We start from the raw sequence: 15,463 nt of genomic DNA, 5'->3' as shown, positions 1-15,463 counted from the left end.
ATGCTGGCACTGCAGGCGGCAGCTTCACTGGCTACACCACAGCGCCAGCCCATTTCCTTGAATTTCAGTGCCTCTAAGGAGCAAGTGTGCCCCTCTCCTCGCCTCAATCCCCACCGTTCCCTATTGTCCTTATCCGCTGCTTCCCTCAGTTTCTGCCCCGAAGCACTGAAGTGTGCTGCTTCCGAGAGCAAAGGCTGACGAGCAGACTCCGTTACGAACAGACCCCATGACAGCTCGGGAGCTGGGAGAGACGGCACAGAGCTCTGGGAGCGCAGAGGGCCGGGCCCAGGGGTGCTCGGGGAAGGACCTGGTCACGGGAGGAACGGGGCGGGGGGCAGGTGTTTGGCACAGGGATGACGGTGCGGCTTGGGATGCTCACACGCCGTATCAGAGGGCCTGGGTTTGAGTCTCAGCTCTGCTTCCAATTCCAGCTTCTTGTTAATGCACACCCTGGGAGGCAGCAGGTGATGGACCAAGTACTTGGGTCCCTGCCACCTGCATGGGAGACCCAGGCCAAGTTCTGGGCTCCTGGTTTTCACTTGGCCCAGCCCTGGCTATTGAGGGCACTTGGGGAATGAACCAGGGTGGGGGTGGGGGGAGTCTGTCTCTCTTCATTTCAAATAAAATGGAACTAAGTGAAATGTTTTCAAAGCCAGGGGAGGAGCAGGACTGGGAGGTGAGGGAGGGAGGGTGTGCCCAGGGGAGATGTGCAGAGCAAAGGTCAAGTTCACAGGGTGGCGCCTGGGGGCTCTCACCTGGTCCCTCTGTCTCAGAGGTCAGGGCTGGAGAGGGAGGAGGGAGGAGGGGCCTCAGAGCAATCCCAGTGCTGAGCCACACAGGGCCCTGCTGACACAAAAGGCGAGGGGGACTCCACCCTGCACCCTGTGGGCACCTGGGCTAGACCCAAGACAGGCTTGGGGTGGGGGAGGCAAACCGGAAGGAGAAGGTGTGGGGCTGAGGCTGAGGTTGGAACCCAGGCATCTGATCTGGGGTGTGCAGGTGCAGGGGCTGGGATTATCTGTGTGGCTGTGGGCACATTACTGACACCCTCAGTTCTCTCTGTCCCCCCCCACCACCACCGTAAGAGAGACAGCACGGAGCTGCCAGGACCCTTGAGAGGGTGGGAGGAACTAAGGTGACCAGAGCTCACCCTGGCTCATTACTGTTTCCCTATTACAGGGAGGATGTCTTCCTTCAAAACCCGCAGCGGGGACCGGGCGTTGTGCAGCAGCTTAGGCTGCTGCACCCGACATGGGCATCCCATATTAGAGCACCAGCTCGAGTCTCGGCCACTCTGCTTTCCATCCAGCTCACAAAAGATGGCCCAAGTCCCCAGGCCTCTGCCACCACATGGAAGACCTGGGTGGAGTTCCACGCTCCTGGCTTCGGCCAGGCCCGGCTGTTGCGGCCATTTGGGAAGTGAACCAGCAGAAGGAAGATTCTCTCTCTCTCCCTCTCCCTCCCTCCCTTTCAAATACATAAATACATCTTTAAAACACCAACAACCAATCAGCCAGGACTGGATGAGCCCCCGCACGCTCTGGCCAGCAGCCTCTGCCCTCAGACAGGGGCGCCCACAGCCCCGCCCACACTGGGACAATCCTTCACTGCTCTTCCAGGCAGGGGCTGCGCCACCTGCCGACGGATACAGGAAGTTACAGTCAACCGGTTCTGAGGTCCCCGGTGCGGTGCTGGGGGTGTTCCAGAAAGCGGTGGGAGAAAGAAGAGCATTCAGGCCCCTGCTGCAGGCCAGGGTCCTTTCCCGGGTTCCCTGTCCCCAGCCCAGCCCCTCTGTGTCTGTGTGGGAATGGGGAGGGGGGGCGTGGGAGGGAAGGGCAGCAGCCGGGGGTGGGGGAGGGAGGGAGCAATGCCGCTGCTCTTTTAGGAAAACGGCAGTTTTAATTAAGAGGCAGAGGAGAGCGCGCTGCCGATCGTCTCCGAGCAAAGTTATTAAAAAGCCATCAAGGCAGCGGCGCCTGGGTGGCAAGGAGAGCCGCCTCCCCCAGCTGCCCTCCTGGACTGGGGCGGCACCTCGGCTCAGAGAGCCACGGGCCAGAGTCCTGTGGAGGGGACCCCAGGTCCCGGCAGCGGTGTGGACGGGGAGTCGGCTGCTCCTGCCCCGGCCCAGGGTCTGGACCAGCCTCTGCCTTCCCTTCACTCTGCTCAACGGCTTTGCCTGGGAGGTGCTCTTGCGCTGCTCCACATGCAAGAACACTGAGGCTCAGAGAGGGCAAGAGCCTTGGCCAAGGCCACACAGCTAGGAACTGTTTTACGTGGAGTCTTGAAGCCAGGTCAGGCTGACCCTGAAGGCCAGTGCTCCAGGCTGCTGGTCCTGGGTGCAGGTCTGGAGACGGGCTCTCCTGCCCATCCACCCTCCCCCAGCCTGGGCTCCGTGTGTTCCTCAGTGGTAGCTCTACAGTGCCGCCCACACCCCCGGGTCACCAGGGACCTGGGGCCCAGGTCACTGCTTGCTTGGGGATGGGTGGACACTCCCCAGGGACATGAAGGACGAGGGAGCTGCAGGCATGAGTGGACATAAAGTCACCCCTTGGTGGGGGCAGGGCCCCTACAGCCGGCTGGCCTGGCCTCAGCCTGAGGGCCCACAGCGGGCAACCTCAGCCAACCCCTAAACCTCTGTGTGCTCACCACTCAAGCAGAGTGAGGAGCCTCATCCGCCCAGCCCAGCCCAGTAAACCTTTAGGGAATAAGAAGACGAATGGCGAGGCGGCGGTGGAATAAATGGAGTGAGAGCCCAGGCTCACAGCGCCTGAGAACGGGACTCAGCGGTGCTGAGGTCCACGCAGCGCCGGGCTGCAGCGCCCCCTCCTGGAAGAGGCTCCCCTTCTGACGAGGGCTCCCAGCCCCGCCCTTCCCCCACCCCAGATTACAAGGCCTTGCAGCCCGCACACGCGTGGACATGCACACACTCACATGCACGCACAGACACCGTTCTCTGCCAGGCAAGGTGCCCTCCCTGCAAAGGCCTGCGCCCAGCAGGGTCGCCCCTCCCCACCTCTGGTCCTGCAGGCTGGGGAGGGGCTCTGACTAGGAGCCGCCCTCCCGCTTACTAACCTGGAGACTTTAAACAGAGGGAACAGAGTCCTGGAGGCTTCCCTCCTGCTGCACGCTGGAGCCCTGGGTGAGGCACAGGAAAGGAGGAAAGCAGTGAATGGCAGGCCCCGGGCCAGGACGAGAGGAAGCGGACGGGAGGGTGCGGGACAGGGCTCCCAGAGCGGGCTGGGGCTGGGGCCACGGCGGGGAGGGACAGGGACAGCGAGGCAGAGCCTCAGCAGCCGTCCCTTGAGGGGTGCGGGACAGGGCTCCCAGATCGGGCTGGGGCTGGGGAGGGACGGGGACGGCAAGGCGGAGCCTCAGCAGCCATCCCTTGAGTGGTCACCCGCAGCTGGGCACGGGCAGGATAGAGGCTGGGTGTTGGGGGAGGAGCCGGGGTGGAGGGGGCAGAGACACCGGTGGGAGACAGACAAGAGGACAGACAGCAGGACAACACGGAAAACGTGGGGTCCCCAGAATCGGGTTCCCAGGACAGACAGCTAAGCTAGGACTAGTCCTCTCTGACACCAGGGCGGTCTCCACTGGGTGCCGCCCACACGAGATCCCAAGTGGTAGCCCCTGCAGGGCCCATCCACTCCCCCACCCAAGGCAGTCCCGGTCTGGAAGGTGGGTGGGTCCCAGGTCAGAGGTACCCGCCATCCTGGCCCTGCTGACCCTCCCCCACCTGCTCCGCCTGCTTGGCCCTCCCCTGCCTGCCTCAGAGGCAGCAGGCATTTCACACCCACAGGCACTCACTCATTCACCCGCGGGCTGTGCAGGACCCTGGCACCCCTGCCCAGACCTGCGTGAAACCCCTCACCTTGCTCCTGCCTCAAACCACCACAGCAGGGGCCCCTGCACCTGTCCAGCATGCAGGGAAGTCCTTTCTAAATCTACCTTATCTCCCTCCTGCTGCAAGACCCATCTACTGCCTCCTCCTCCCCCCCACAGTGGGGGGGGCATGCAGCACTGAGGCCCCTCTTGCTGGCACTCACTGGGGCGCAGCCCTCACCTAGATGGCTCAGACCCATCCACACCCACATCACGTCTGGCTGCAAGCCTTCTTAGAGCCCCCTGCCAGTCTCATGGTTCCAATTTTCCCACCGATTACCCAAGCCGCGGACGTCCCAGGGAGAAACAGCTGTCAGACGCAGATGCTGGGCCACTGACTAGGGGAAGAAATCGAGAATGCTCACTAGCGGATCCAGCCCCAGAAGGCTTCCTGGATGAGGGGGTTGGGAGGTGAGAGGGGCACAGGGTGCCAGGGGTGAGGACAGGAAACCCAGCTTCCATAGAACTCCAGCCCGAAGTGGCAGCTCCAGGGACTCAGCCCCAGATGGGCTCAGGCAAAGTCTACAGAAGTTTCCCACGCTCGCCCCTTCTTCCTTGGCCGGGACTCCCCTCTTCTCTAGTGGCCGGGAGGAGGAAGACAAAATCAGTTCATTGCACGCTTACAAAGTGCCGACTCTGCCTAAGACACCTCATTCAATCCCAGTACCCACCCTGGGAGGAAGCCAGTGTTAATACCCTCAGTTTACGGATGGGGAACCAGAGGTGGGGCAGCTTGCCCGGCACCGCAGAGCAAAGGAATGTCGGGGCTGGGATGCCAGCTCAGATCTGTCTGCCTTGAGAGCCGGAGCTCTTGACCCACCCGCTGACCTGCTCCTTCTGGGAAGTTCTGCCTAAAGTCTAATCTTTTCCCATTGCGTGCTCCGGCATAAACTCTTTCCTACGGCCAACAACGTGAGTTCTTCTCTGTCTCTTTCTGCCACATCCTGGGGGGTGACAGGAAGTGGTTCTCGCCCTGGGGTGCCAGGCGGCCCAGGGGAGGGGCATGAGCTGTCAGGTGCAGGATTCCCTGAGCTTCGCCCTGGGCTGGCTTCTGAGCCCTTATCCTGCCTCTCAGAGCCCCCAGGAAGCCCCTGAAAGGCCCCTTCTTGCCTCGGAAGAAGCAAGGATGCTTCCAAGAGCCACGCTTGCCTTCTCAGGGAGCGGGGTCGTTAATTCTCCCCCAATGAGGCAGATGCCGGTGCCTGGGGTGACGCCAGGGATGCCTGCTGCGTCGGCAATTATCACGCGCCCCGGGGGTGGGGAGAGACAGCAGGACGCACGCCCCTCCCACGCTCTGCCTTTCTGCGGAGGCTCTGGGTCTGGGGCCTCTCTGGAGACTGAGGCTGGGGGCTCCTCTGGGAGCCCCTTGGCTCTTGGGTCTGCAGCACGCTCTGTGGCTGGGATGGACAAGCAGTCAGGATGCTGCTCTGACAGCAACGGGGGCGGCAGGAACCCAGCTCCTCTCCAGTCCTGGCATGCTCCAGGCCAGGACATGCAGGCAACCAAGCCAGGTGGCTGAGGCTACCGGGCGAAACAGGGTAGGGTTGTGAGAGAGCGGAGCCACCAGCTGGCCGAGCCGTGTGAGGAAAACACGGACTGGATTACAGTCCCTGGGTGGAATGGAGTGTGGGTGGCAGGGACACGGGAGTTCAGGGTTGAGAGCGCAGCTGAAACCCCCAGCTGGGAGGACGGAGTCAGACAAGGTGTGTCTTTGGAACAGGAGGGGCTGCGTGCAAGATGTATGTGTGTGTGTGGGTGGGGGGGGGTGTATGCACAGACGTGCGTATGCCCGATAGTCTCCTGGGCCAAATCTCCATTTTCCCTGGTTTAGCTGAGGCTGGAAAATATTCTTCCTCCTCCCGCCCCCCACATAGCAAGGCACAGATCCTCCTAAGGACGAGGAGGTGGGTAGAACCTGGGACAGCTGGAAGGGAGCCAAAAGATCCTCCAGTCTCACCCTTTCCCCTTCTACCAAGGACACTGAAGACAGAGGGGGCGGTAGGGGTGCTGCCCTGCACCTGCTGCCTGGGGGTGCATCAGAACTTGCCTGCCCACTCTCCCCCAGCAGCTCTGGACCCCTCTCCATCACGGCCCCTGCGTCCCTCCAACCGCTATAGCCAGACTCCTCAGGCTGCCCAAAGGTCATCTGAAAGGTCAAGTGGACCAGTCTCCTGCCCCGGGGTTCAACACTGGCCTATCTTGAGGGCAGCCAGCCCTCTCCCTCTGGAAGCAGTGGCCGGCGCACACACGTGGGGAACTGTGCCTCCCCTCTAACCTCCCTCCGCGCGTGGGCCTGGTTCCTCTCCAGCTGTCCTGTGCAGAGACGGGGGAGTGGGAGGAGCAGGTTTGCAGCCTCCAGACCCTTCTGTCTGCCGTCCCCCCGAGAGAATGAGCGCAGGCTGTCCCAGGGTGGCTGAGCCCCAAGCCCAGCGCCTGCGTGGCGCGTGAAGGGTGGGGCAGCCTGAGTAGGGGAGAAAGGACTCTTCCGGGAACTGTCCTCCAACCCCTCAGCCCCTGCAAAGTCCCGGGGCTTGGGGCTCGGGGGAGGACCCTCTCTGGGTTCAGAGACATCTGTCCCTCCCCCTGCCCTGCAGGGAGGGGTTACAATGGGGCAGGCACTACACTGGGTGTCCCTATCTGTTATTTCATTTCATCTCCACAACAGTGCCATGATCAGAAACTAATCTGCCCCCCAGGACAGTCCTTCCCTACGACCAAGCCTAACCTTGCGCCCTCTTGCTGCACTTTCCCTGGCCCCGTCCTCCTTGTAGGTGGAGGGCGACTTAGCTCCTGTCATCAGAGATTTGCATCTTCACTCAGCCGCACTACAGCATTTCCCCCAGGCTATCACCCTTTACTGTAGCCTGCTGGCCTCACGTACTGGAATAGGTGTGGGTGGAAGGGACCCCGCTGGGTGGGGGTGGGGGGGCTGGGGTCCAGGACACTGAGCGCATAGCGGGTGGCAGGGGAGGCGGCCCTGGGGAAGTCCCAGTGAGGTGGTCGGGCTGGGTTGACGACCACTGATGAACTGAGGAGGTGTGTGATGTGCGCAGGAGCTTGGGGCTCCACCTGCAGCACGAGGCGGGGAAGGACCCGGGCTCTGTTAGTGGCCACCTCTGAGCCCACATTCCAGCCCTCACACACCCAGGGCTCTGTGGCCTGGGCAGGGGCCCAGACAGTAGGACTCGTCGTGGACTGAGGGTAGGAGCTGAAGCCAGAGAAGGGACTCTGGCGCTAGCTGAGCTGCTCCATAGATGGTGGTGCTCAGGCCCTGGAAGACGTGAGGGAGACCCTGCAACCCTGTGCCCACTGTGGGACCGGGCCTTGGTAGGGTTTGCCCTAGCAAAGCTCAGGCCTCTGCACTCACCCTCTGGGAAATCCGAGCACCGAAAGCCTGGGCCAATGGGCAAGGGGAGCCAGGACGGTGGGTGGGACTCTGGGCCGGGCGTGGGCGTCGCCCTCCCCCCCTTCAAGCCGGCACCATTAATATATGCAAAGCATATGCAAATAACCCAGAAGAGAGACACAACGTCGCTGGAATGTCAGAAGAGACCTTGGAGACCATCCAGCCCCCAGCCCTCATTTCACAGGTGAGGAACGAGGCAGTGCTGGGAAGGGACTTGCTCAAGGTCACACAGGCGTTTGGGCACTGAGGACTCTTAGCCCAGCTCTCTTTCTTCTAGGGGGTGACAGCACAGCCAGGGGGCCCGGGGCCTGCATGGGGCTCCAGGCGGGCCCACCAGAGACCCAATGGGAGACGGACAGCAAAGGCTTCTTGGATCCCTCCCTTCCCACTCTGAGCCTGGAGACAGGTGGGTGGGTGGCAGGGAACCGTGTGCAAAGCCGTGCACATCCAGGGGACAGCAGGGGTGGGGCAGCCAGTGACCCAAGGCCATGGGCAAGGAGGCGGAAGCCAGGGAGCCAGCAGGGTAACAGGGGTGTCTGGGGGGAGGGTGACGGGGAAGGGGAGGAAGAGTCCAAAGGGAAGGCAAGGTGCCGGCTGGGTTGTGGGGACAGGGACGCACCCTCACTACACACACACCCCGCTAAGTGCTCAGCCAGCCCTGTCTGCCTTGACTCGGATCACTGTAGCACCTGACAGACCACAATAGTTAGCCCAGGCCTGGCCTTCCAAGGCTGTGGCTTCGGCTGCCTCTCGACCCCCCCACCCACTCGGCTTCTCAACCTTCCGGAGAATTCTAGAAAGCAGGACCAATGCTGGCGAAAGGAAGGCAGACAGACAGATGGGGGGGGGGGGTCAGAGGGAGAGAGGGGAGGTGGGGGGGAGGCAGAGGGGGGGGGAGGAAGGGCAGAGCGGAGAAATAGAGGGGCAGCGAAAGGAGAGACCAGGGTGAAGAAGGTGGGTGGAGGATGCTGAATGGCAGAGAGGAGAGAGGGGGGTGGTGGGCGCAGTGGCAGGGCAGGGCCGGCCTCACTGGAGCCCAGGTGCTGGGAACCGGAGCCCTGAGCCCAGGGTCTAGGCTGTCTGGCAGGGGTCGAGACTGTGGCCCTGCTGCCATGCCCACCTCCCCAGCAGCTCCCCTGGCTGCCAGGAAATCGGTCCTCCCCTTTCTCTGCCTCCCTCCCTCCCTCCCTCCCTCCCCGGGGGCAGGCAAGCGCTGCTTCCCAGCCAAATCCAAAGCCTGCATCTCTGCTTTTCAGAGGCTGGAATGAAAGAAGGGGAAGCAAGTGCAGCCCTCAAACCCGCTGACGGCCAGATTTTTATTATCTTTGCTCGAATGGGCCCTGGGAAGGCAACGAGTGATTCTTCAAAGAGCGTCTGAGTGCCTCATCGAAGCCTGCACCTGCACAGGCCCACCCACAGCAGGCAGCCAGGGCTCGGGGGGGCACAGCCCGTCCCCCCCGCCCAGTCCTACCCCCCAGAGCCTGGGCAGCCAGAGCTCCATCCTCAGCAGCACCTCGCGCCCAGGCAGGGGCCACAGGGTCAGGGAGCCAGGTCCAGGGGCCCACTGGGCCTCCAGGGCAGTCTCTGTCCCTCTCTGGGCCTTGAGGACACAAACGAGGAAGAAGACAGATCTCCTTGCCAGGCCGGGAGAAGACAAGTGCCTGAGATTCCTCGAAAGAGAAGCTTTTATGGCAAGCCCTGGATCCCTCCCCGAGCTCCCTTCCTGCCCCGCACCTACAGGTCCCCTCACTTGCTTCTGAACAGCCTCCTGGCAGGACCTCCCCCACCACAGCTGCCTCTTCAGGGGCCGCAGGCCCTCTACTCAGGACGGGAGACACCGTGAGCTGTTCTTCCTCCAACCCCAAGTGCAGCTCCCTTGGTTCAAATCCTCAGCTCTGTTCCCCTTCTTTTCCCAAGACCTAAGCTGCGGTGGGGGTGCAGGGTTAAACAGAGCAGGTGCATCAAAGAGCCGGGTCCCTCCCTCCAAAGCAGACAGCACCAAGGTTGGCACTGGGGCAGACGGCAGCCGGACCACCCCTGCCCCCCAGCTCCGACCACACTGTTGAAATCAATGCCCGCAGCCAAAGAAGGAATCAATGGTTCTAATTAAACCCTTTCTCCAGGGTGGGTCCCTGGCCAGACTGGGAGCGTATCAGGCGGCCCAAGCCCAGTGGCCGACATGGGACTCTGTACATCAAGAAGCCTGGAGCCCAGCCTGAATCAGGCCGTGAAGACCCCAGGCCCCCTGTGCTAGGCCAGGAGGCAAATAGCTGGGCGGGGGCTCAATCTAGGGGCTTCTGCCCCAGTGGAGTGGCCTTGTCCTGCCAGCACTGAGGACCACAGTGCCTTTCCCAGAGAGATGTCCAGAGCACAGACGGTGCTAGCCAGAAGGGAACCCACCAAGTCTCCATCCCAGCCCTGAGGGTCATCGCAGAGAACCAGCCATCGTGGAAAGGGCGGAAGGAGTGAGGAGGGGCACTGGACAAAGCCCCTCTTGTCCCCATGGCAGGGTGGCAGGGAGCCAGGGCAATGCCTTTGCGCTTGCTGCCAACGGTGCCTGGGTGCCAGGCAGTCTGGGTGGGGAGCAGCGTGGGGGGTAGGGTGGGGGGATCTTATCCTTGGAGCCCCGTCCCATTGTGCCCAGAGCCCTCACTCCCATCCCTTGCCTCTACACCAGGACACCAGCTACGTCTCTGCCCCAACAACTCAGTTCCCTGGACGACTCCTTCCCGTGTGAACGAGTGGCCCCAGGACCAACCAGAAGCAGCGAAACCCCTCAGCACACTCGCACCACGATTGCCCCCCCCCCCAGAGACGCACACACAGCTAGCCGGAGACCGCGCCGTCAGGGCCGCCACCAGGGATGGCAGAGCCCTGCGCGCTCCCAGTGACAGTCCACCACACGCATCATCAGCTCTCTAAGATCAGTCACGGAGAAAGGGACGGAAGGAGAGACACTGAGGCACGGACTTTGACAGCCAAGCAGTTGGCTCAAGGTCACCCAGACCAAGCCACTCAGAGTCCGGAAGAAGGTATCCTAAGCTCTCCCCAAAAGTGCTCAAAGCCCACCCAAAGGGCCACTGAGACCCCCCAACCCGGAACTCAGGCCAGCCTCCCCCCATCCTCTCTCTGCTTCCCTTTCCGCCACACACAGTGGCTTCAGCCAGAAACCCCGGAGTGAGGGGAGCGCCATCCGTTAGAGTTGGGGCCGCAGTATTTGAGGAGAGGGGCTGGGCAGCACGATCCTGGACCCCCTTCATGTAACACCCCTCTTCCTGCTCACCTGGCTCCCCGCGGCCCCCAGCGTCCCTCGGTCCAGCCTCCTCCCGGGGAGAGCGGCCTCTGCCCTCGGCGGTCCTCTCCCACCAGGCCAGGGCAAAGCGCCGGAGGCACTGCCAGGGCTGCATGGGGAGGTGTGGGGCGGGGGGCGCTCGCCAGCAGCCGCTCACGCCCCGCCGGGCCCAGCCAGCCGAGCTGCGGAGGCACCCGGCCGGCCCCCTCTGCTTCCACCAGCATCCTGCTGCCCCCGCCGACAGGACTCGGAGCTGGCCCGGGAGCTTCTGACGTAGCAGGGGGGTGCGTGGGAGAGGGGGGGGCGCGTCCCCTCCCCAGCCCCGCCCTCTGCCCCTCAGCCTCCTGCAGCCCGGACCCCCTCACTCACCCCAGACTCCCTCCCCAGCCGGGGGCGCCCTCCCTTGCCCTCTGGCCTCCGCAGGGGGAGGGCTTAAGATCAAATAGTCCCTCCCTCGGCCCCTCCCTCCCGGGGCCCTCCCGGCCGCCAGGCGAGCGGGGCTCAGGTCCCCAGTTTCTACAACTGCTGCCGAGGCTCCGAGGTCTCCAGGGCCAGGGCCTCGCGTGCAGGGGGTGGGGTGTGGAACACAGGCTTGTCTCCCGGCAACGCCGCCGGCCCCAGAACGCACGCCTGCCCTCCTTCCCTGGGGGGCTGGAGAGAGGCCCCCACCAGCCACCCCGGTGCCTCGCTTGCACCCGACTCCGGGAGCTGGAGACGGAGAGGCCTCCGGGGCTCCTCTCACTTCCCATCCCCTGCCCTGCATCCCCCTCTTCCTCCAGCTCGGATGGACCACTCCCCTCCCCCTGCGCTCTCACCGCCCGCCCCCCTTCTTCTTCTCCCACCCCTCCCCCTCCACTCCAAGCCCTTCACATTTTAACCCCTCAGGCCCCCTCCCCCGGGCACCGCGAGGCCCTCCCCGCCTAGGCCCCAGCCTCGCCCATCCCAGCCCCCTTCCTGGTCCCAGCGCTGCCTCCCGCCGGGGTGCTCCGAGGCCCCCTGTCCCCACGCACCTGCGCCCCGAGCATCCCTAGCCCCGCCGGCCGCCGCCTCCCGGGCCCGGCCGCCGCCCCCGCCCCCGGCCGAGGGGAAAACACACAAAGAAAACAGAAATACCTTCCACTTAAGCATGGAGGCACATTAGGGAGGAGAGAGACAGGGACATGCCTTGGGACGGAGCGTTCCCCATCGGGCGGGGGCGCGGGGGGCGGGGGCCCCGGGCCGGCCTGCCTGGCGCTCGCCCTCTCGCCGCCTCGCGGGCTCCTCTCTCGGCCCCAGCCCCGGGACGCGGTGCCAGGCGGGCGGGCCGGGGGCGCGGGCCCCGCCGGGGTGGACCAGCTGGGAGGGCGCCGGCGGCCGGGCGTGTGGGTGCGCGCGCGCGCGGGCGTGTCACCGAGTGTGCGAGAGCGAGTGAGTGAGTCTGTGTGTGAGTGTGTGCGAGCGCGCGCGGGCCGGCGCGGGTGTGTCACTGCGGGCGGGGGCGCGCGCGGCGCGGGCACGCGCGTGTGGCCGGGTGGTACAAAGGGCCGCCTGGGGTGGCGGGGAGCGGGGAGGGGAGGGGGCGCTGCGCCTCCTCGCGCCCTCCGGCAGCAGCGCGGGATCTCGCGGCGCGCGGCCGGGCGGGGCTGCGGGGCGCGCTCACGCTCCCCTACCTACTCCACCTGCTTCCCCCCACCCCAAGCCGTCCTCGCGCCACCCTGGAGACAAATACATTGACGGGGGGTTCCGGCATCGGAGGAGGCACGGGACAGAGGGGGGCAGCTCGAGGGTGGGGACTCCTGGGTCTCCATGCCCAGGCGGGATGAAGAAGCCCTCGCGGCGGGGGCGGGGCGGGGAGGCTGAGGGCCCCTCTTCAGCCAAGGTGACCTCGGAAAGCTCAGCCTCCTTGTGCGGGGAGAATCTGGGCCCTCCTCTGCCTCAGACCGCGCGCCCCCCGAGCCGGGTCGCCTTCCCCCTCTCAGATCAGGCTCAGCCTGCACCCGGTTCCCCGGCGCCCCCTGCTGGACGGCGTCTCGGCCCCCTCCTGCAGGTGTCTGCGGGAACTGCAAGGGCGCGTGCCGCGAGCGAGGCGACTCGGCGTTCATCTGTCAACAGGGACCCCAAAGTAGGACGCTCCAGCCACCGCCCCGTCTCACGCCTCGCTGGGCGGCGCCATTGCTGACTCCTCCGCATCCCTGGCCCGCACCTCTTCTGCCCACCTTGGTTGGCTTACCTGTTGGCTCCAGCCCAGAGCCGTGCTGACCCCTCCTCAGGCTCCGGACGCCGCCTCCTTCCCTCCCTCCGGCTTGCAGGCCGGTCCCTTCTTTTCCAAGCCTCTCCGGGGGAAGTAAAAGGTGGGCTGAGCCGGCTGCCCCTTTCATTTACCGCTGGCGTTCCCCAAGTCAGTGCCGGTGAGCAAGGAAGGGCACGGAACATCTCTTCGCGGTAGGCTGGCAAGCAGGGAGCCCAGCAGAGGAGACCCCACCCCAGCAGTCCGAAACACAAACCGGTTTCTCCACTTCCTGATCTACCTGCTTGCAGCCTTAATCTGGGCTCTTCCACCTTCCTGCCTGCCCCAGGCCTGCCCCTGAGCTAGCCACATGCCCAGCTCAGGGGCAAGGTCCCAAATGCTCTTTTGAGATCAACGTCCAGCTGCAGTAACTCGGGTGGCAGGACCAGGGCTGGAGGAGGAGGGGACCCTGCCCGGCTCCAGTGGACAGCTCAGGAGGGCAGCCAAGAGCTGTGCCCCGGACACACTGTCTGGGCACACGACCCCAGCAGTCAGCACCCTGACTTGTCCTCTCCTGGGCCAGCTGCCTCTCTGCCAACTGGATGGTGCCCGTCTTTTGGCCTCTGAGCACACAGTGGGCAGCTGTCCAGCTCCCTGCCTGGCTGTCTGCCCAGGATGGGCATGGACGGCAGCAGGCCCTGTGTAGGGGAGGGGTCAGAGCCAGCAGGGGCAGCTTCCCCTCAGCCAGCCAACACCAGCTCTCAAGCCTCCTGGAGCCCAGGCTCGGGTACACCTGCTCCTCTATTGAGCTCCGCACTCAGCTGCCTTCCTCCAGCTTGGTTTCCTCTTGCCTCTCTCACTTTGTGCCCGCTTGGGAGTGGCAGGGAGTCAGCAGGTGCTTTACCCATAATCCCTCATTTAATCCATTCAACAACCCTACACTGGTAGGCATTTTCAGCTCCTTTTAGCCATAAAACAGGTGAAGCTCAGAAAAGTATAGCCAACTGCCCACTCCAAGAGCAGCAAGGGTGAAATTCAAACCCAGGCCTGCCTGATGCCAAAGCTCCCAGCCTCTCTTTTGTCACCTCCCATCACCCCAGGGGCTGCCACAGGCAGGGACCAGTCCCTGGCACACAAGGTCCCGGGGAGCTGGGACCAGGGATGTGGCTGAGAGTTAAGGCGTGTGGTTACGTGGGCACTAAGGAACGGGGCATTCTCTGCTAGGGGACAGCTGGAGCAATGCTGGTCCGTCACCAGGTTTCTGCCCGGACATTAGAAGCCTGACCAAGAAGCCGCTGCTGGGGGCTGGGTAGGAAAGCACCCCCCCCCCAACAGTTCCAAAGGGCTCAGCAGGACAAAGCATCCACTGTTCTTACCACCCCGTCCACAGTGAGCCCCTTCCACGGTGAGGAGCCTAAGTCAGATTCGGGCACTGTTTTCATTTGTCTTGCTCACTTTTTAATGACAAGTCCTGAACATTCTGGACTCTCTCTTATCTTCAACTCTCCAAAGATACCTCATCCTGTCCCCCCCCCCCCCCAGCTGCTCCCATGAGTCCCACGGACAGGAGGTGAGAAGGGACAGGAACAGGCCCCCTAGTGGTCCAGGGGGCAGCTGTCCTGGCACCGTCAGCCCCTCCTGGTGCTGCCTGCCCCTCTGCTCTGCCCCTGCCCAGGGAGGTAGGTGCCTCTTCCCTTCCCCTCAGATCCTCAGAGGAGGCCTCCTGGGCTGGGGGAGGCCGGGCTGCCCTCTCCTGCTCCGAGCAGCACAGGTATGACTGCTCCAGCCGAGAACGAGAATTGCTCTTGCAAGCTGGCATGGTGCCCGGGCACAACCAGTGTGCCAGCTGCCTCCACCTGAGATGCCTCAGGTGCCAGCCCGCCCCCACTCTCATTCCTCAACAGGTATCTTCCCTCTGGCCTCCTCCCCCGTGAGGGGGCGGCAGGCAGATCCTAACCCTCCTCCTTGTGCTTCTCCAGCCCAGGGCCTGGGGCCTGCAGGAGGGTGGCTCCGGGAGAGCTCCCTGGAGGTGAGAATTCTCAGCCCTGCCTCTCTCTCTCCAAGATGCAGTCGGAAGAGGAGCTGCACCTGGGCGAACACCTGGGCAGGAAGAGGGAGCTGGAGCTTGGGGGGGCCCAGAGAGGAGTGTGGGAGCCTCTTGGGGCGTTGGCGGGGTGAAGGGAGGCACAGGGTAAAGAATGAGGTGGGAATTCTGTCTGGGACACCCCAAATGGTGCATTCTGCTGTCTGGGAGCTCCCCCACTTCCCAAGGCTTCAAGAAAGCCCCTTGCTAGCAGGGCCTCTGTCTGCTAGGACACTCCCTGGGCCCCCGCACTCCACCAAGGATGCATGGCAAGCCACGGGCAGCCGGGGACCTGGTCCTGCTCCTGGGAGGGGCCAGCGCAGTGATTGGCGTCTGGGGTAGAAGCAGGGCTGGGTGGGGGAGGACGGAGAGGAGGAGCGGGAGGAGGGGCGTACTTCCCTAGGGCCCCGGGCCTGCATCTGGGCTCTGACCACAGCCTCCTCTCCTGGGGCCCCTAAACCTCTCCCCTCACATTCTTCCCTCTCCCATTCCCCATTCTACTCCACAGGGGATGAGTGAGTGGCAGGACATTTCAAAAGACCCTCCAGTCCCTGTGGCCCCTCCCCCACTTGTTATTGTAATGAATGCTAATGG

General features: G+C 63.9%; 1 protein-coding gene across 20 annotated transcripts in view; it reads right to left on the bottom strand.

Annotated features, from left to right (window-relative positions):
* The window catches only part of SRCIN1 (SRC kinase signaling inhibitor 1), a 61,652-nt gene extending 48,554 nt beyond the window's left edge, over nt 1-13,098 (bottom strand). For 4 of the 20 annotated variants that reach the window (XM_070060780.2, XM_070060768.2, XM_070060770.2 and 1 more), the window contains exons 1-2: nt 10,572-10,865; nt 3,073-3,135 (exon numbers count right to left, since the gene is read on the bottom strand). In XM_070060780.2, coding sequence (XP_069916881.2) covers nt 3,073-3,135; nt 10,572-10,695 — 187 coding nt within the window. In that variant the 5' untranslated portion in view covers nt 10,696-10,865. Of the gene's footprint in view, nt 1-3,072; nt 3,136-10,571; nt 10,870-11,693; nt 12,014-12,789 lie in introns of those variants that run through there. The other 16 variants (XM_070060777.2, XM_070060775.2, XM_070060776.2 and 13 more) reach the window with 11 other exon arrangements.
* Between the last annotated feature and the right edge of the window lie 2,365 nt (nt 13,099-15,463).

This window comes from Oryctolagus cuniculus, chromosome 17, assembly GCF_051225735.1.
Source record: "Oryctolagus cuniculus isolate XC-2025 breed Fujian yellow rabbit chromosome 17, ASM5122573v1, whole genome shotgun sequence".
In the NCBI taxonomy this organism is placed as follows: Eukaryota; Metazoa; Chordata; class Mammalia; order Lagomorpha; family Leporidae; genus Oryctolagus; species Oryctolagus cuniculus.
The sequence above is the reverse complement of the archived record's forward strand: the minus strand, read 5'-3'. Positions and strand labels throughout refer to the sequence as shown.